Below are 3,782 nucleotides of genomic sequence, written 5' to 3'. Positions count from 1 at the left end.
CTCAACGCATATGTCCCTGACACCAATGCAAATCTTGAGCTTAACCTTCTTCATTGGAGAAAGCGGTCTTTTAACTTTGCAAATGCTTTTTGCTTTGGGGAATGTCTTGTATAACCCACCAAAAATGAATGCACAATCCTGTCAATTTCAGTCCAAAAACTCAGCTCTTTCTTCTTCCACACTGGTTTCTTCACTGATTGCCTCTACTGTCCTCGCTTCTTCTGCATGTGAGCATCTGCATAGATGTGAGACATCAAAACATGTGCTGCATTGTCTCAACTTTCCTTGCATCCTTCTGCATGTGAGCATCTGCATAGATGTGAGACATCAAAACATACGCGGCCGAATCCTTTTCATCCAATTGCACTACATGATCAAAGGCCAGTCTTCCAAGCTCCACGTTACCCCACTTTCGACAAGCACCCAACACCGCATACCACACCGCAAGATTAGGATGGAAAGGCATCATCTTCACCATTGCTATTGCCTTGTCTATCTGGCCCGCACGACCAAGGAGATCAACCATGCCACTGTGGTGCTCAATACTTGGAATGATGCCAAAGTCTCTGCTCATGGCCTCGAAGTACTTCTCACCCTTATCCACTAGACCCATGTGACTGCATACAGTAAGGACGATAGAGAATGTGGCCCCGTTTGGATTTATAGCTTCTTCTCGCATTTTCTCAAGCATATGAAAAACAATTTCACTTTTTCCTAGGTGGGCATGTCCTGCCATTAGTGCATTCCACGAGACTACATTTTGAACTGGCAGCTTGTCAAACGCTTCCCATGCTTCTGCAAGCGAGCCACATTTGGCATACATATCCACCAAGGTACTGCCAACAAAAAGATCTCTTTCAAGCCCCTTTCTGGCTATCTCGGCGTGCATTTCTCGGCCCTTGTCTGTGGCTCCTATGCTTCCACAGGCTTTCAAGCTGCAAAAAAATGTGACAGCATTTGGAGAGAGACCCTCTAATTTCATATAATTGAGACAGATCAGCGCTTTCTCACCAAGGCCTTGCTCAGCATATCCTGCAATTAGTGCATTCCAAGAGACTACGTCTCTACCAAGCAGCTTGTCAAACACTCCCCATGCTTCTGCAAGCAAGCCACATTTAGCATACATATCCACCAAGGTGCTGCCAACAAAAAGATCTCTTTCCAGGCCCTTTCTGGCTATATTGGCGTGAATTTCTCGGCCCTTGTCAACAGCTCCAATGCTGCCACAAGCTTTCAGGCTGCAGATGAATGTGACAGCATTTGGAGTAAGACCCTCTAATTGCATCTCTTCAAAACAGTTCAGCGCTCCATCACCAAGACCATGCTCAGCATATCCTGCGATTAGTGCAGTCCACGAGACTACATCTCGAACTGGCAGCTTGTCAAATGCTCCCCGTGCTTCTGCAAGGGAACCACATTTGGCATACATATCCACCAAGGTGCTACAAACAAACATCTCTCTATCCAGCCCCTTACAGGCAACCTCAACGTGTATTTCTCGGCCCCTTTCTACATCCTTCAGCTTACCACAAGCCTTCAGTACAGCAACGAAGGTATACTTGCTAGGATGTACAGCATCCTCTTGCATTTTCTCGTAGAGCCCAAGGGCATGCTGTGATTCCCCCCACTCATTATAGCCTAGGATGAGAGAAGTCCAAGAATACACATTTCGATCAACCAACTTGTTAAAGACCTGCAGAGCATCGCACATACTTCCAACTTGGACCAATATTGGAACAAGGTAGTTCCCAAGGGATCTATGATCTTCTAGCCCATTTGTGCACATGTAGGCATACAAGCGCTTGGTATACGTTAGTTTCTTTTCTGTTCTGCACTTCTGCAAGATGCCTGTAAGGTTCTGAACTGAAGGAAGCTGGGGCATCCGTTCAATTGACGTGAGTGCCTCCTCTAAGCTAAGCGTTTCCCAGCCATTCTTTCTGCACCGTATTCCTTCTTTAGATATATTCACCTTTACTGCAGGCCTGAAGCCAGCCTTGTCACACTCCTCCGCCAAGCCCTGGTCTTGGGCCTGACCAGTGGATGCTTTGGCCTTTTTCTTGAGCGTCTCTTTAACCGAACCTGGATTGTGGCAGCTGTCTAGCAGTAGCGATTCCTTGTTATTCTTATGCTTGGGATCAGGAGATGTTGGGTTTTCCTGTTGTTAAGATTCACTAGACAGTCGTCAGACTAATTAATCCACAGGTGCAAATCATTCAGTTCAGACTCGTCGCTCACTTACTTTGCGCTCTCGATGATCCAACCACTGGTAGGGATCCGTGAAGCACTCCTTCCACGAGGACTCAGTGCCTGACCTACCTGCAACGCATGACCACTATGAAAGCCGATGGGTGTTGCGAGAAACAAACACTTTACCCACTCGGTGAAAATAAGAATTGAGGCCAGCATTCCTCTCTCACCGCTCCACAGTCTTGGAGCAAAGCTATTGTAGTATGCATTCCCGCAAGGGATGCGCATCGGGCTGCATAATTTCGCCAGGGTTGCGTCACGTGTACGACAGGAATCTCTGCCTCCTGCTGCTGTGTATCTGGTAAGCATCATCTAAAGAGAATTCCAGAAACGCTATGCGTTTGTCTTTGGGTCGGGTAACTGACCGTCGAACTGAGAGTCTACTGAGTACAGTGGGTGAAGTGCTTGTGCGACCCCGGTGCCCATCTAGTTGGCCACCGGTGATGTGCTTCTTGGCAACGATAGACGTGCGACCCATCTAATTGGACACCGGTGCTCACTACGACAGGTCCGATGTGTAACCCGGGTGCCCATCTAATTGGCCACCAGTGAGTAGTGGTTCCCACGCACATTGGGTGCGTGCACCCATGTGCTTTTGACAACAACAGCTCCGATGTGCAACTCGGGTGCCCAAGGAGTATCGGATTGGCTCAGTGAGAGTCTACTGAGGAGTAGTTCCCACGCACGCACATTGGGTGCATGCACCCATGTGCTTGACAACGACAGCTCCGACGTGTGACCTAGGTGCCCAGGGAGTATCGGATTGGCCACATCAGTGCTCAGTGAGAGTCTAATTAGGAGTAGTTAGTTCCCACACACACTAGGTGCGTGCACCCATGTGCTTGGCAGCGACAGCTCGAACGTGCGACCCGAGTGCCCAAGGAGTATCAGACCGGGGAACTAAGCGTCGAACTAAGAGTCTACTAAGGAGGTGATCCCACGCACACTAGGTGTGTGCACCCATGTGCTTAACTACAGCCTTGAGTTGTGATGTCTTTTTGGTAGGGACGTGGAGTACGATGACAAAATATGAAGAAGGGGAGGGGAAGAGTGGAGATGAGGAGAGAGGGCACACCTAGAGAGCATACCACAAATGACTAATTGTACACAAGATTTAGTTAAAAATGTAGAATATATACAAACCCATTTAGGGTTAGGGTTAGGGCATCTAACCCTTTCCTTTATAGCACTCTATTGGGTTAGTGCTATGCACATATGATCACATGATGGCGCTATGAACACAGTGTGGATCTCCTGATCTCATGATCTCCGGCATAGTCACTGTCACAGTATCCATGCAACCTTGGATGACTTCCTCTGTATTCTATTCCAAAGTGTCTTGTACCTCTGATGTATCCCAAGACTCTTTTGGCTGCATTCCAATGAGACTGTTTTGGATTTGCCATAAACTATGCAAGTGCACTTATTTCATAACAAATATTTGGCTGTGTGATAGTCAGATATATAAGAGATCCAATGAGCTGCATGTAGTACATGTCATTGACTGTAGGCTTTTCTAAATCTTTTGTAAGTTT

At 47.4% G+C, this 3,782-nt stretch overlaps 1 protein-coding gene across 1 annotated transcript; it reads right to left on the bottom strand.

Moving 5' to 3' along the window:
• Nucleotides 1-240: 240 nt before the first annotated feature.
• Nucleotides 241-2,629, bottom strand: LOC147881207 (pentatricopeptide repeat-containing protein At1g06140, mitochondrial-like). Its single transcript, XM_087370262.1, has 3 exons — nucleotides 2,418-2,629; nucleotides 2,240-2,316; nucleotides 241-2,155 (listed from the first exon to the last, which is right to left on the bottom strand). Exons 1-3 carry the CDS (start codon nucleotides 2,557-2,559, stop codon nucleotides 254-256), a joined length of 2,121 nt encoding a protein of 706 aa, XP_087226388.1. The 5' UTR covers nucleotides 2,560-2,629; the 3' UTR covers nucleotides 241-253.
• Nucleotides 2,630-3,782: the final 1,153 nt, after the last annotated feature.

Source organism: Dipteris shenzhenensis, chromosome 31, assembly GCF_047967505.1.
Source record: "Dipteris shenzhenensis isolate YYH24624 ecotype China chromosome 31, Dip_SZ_1.0, whole genome shotgun sequence".
NCBI classification, from domain to species: Eukaryota; Viridiplantae; Streptophyta; class Polypodiopsida; order Gleicheniales; family Dipteridaceae; genus Dipteris; species Dipteris shenzhenensis.
The sequence above is the reverse complement of the archived record's forward strand: the minus strand, read 5'-3'. Positions and strand labels throughout refer to the sequence as shown.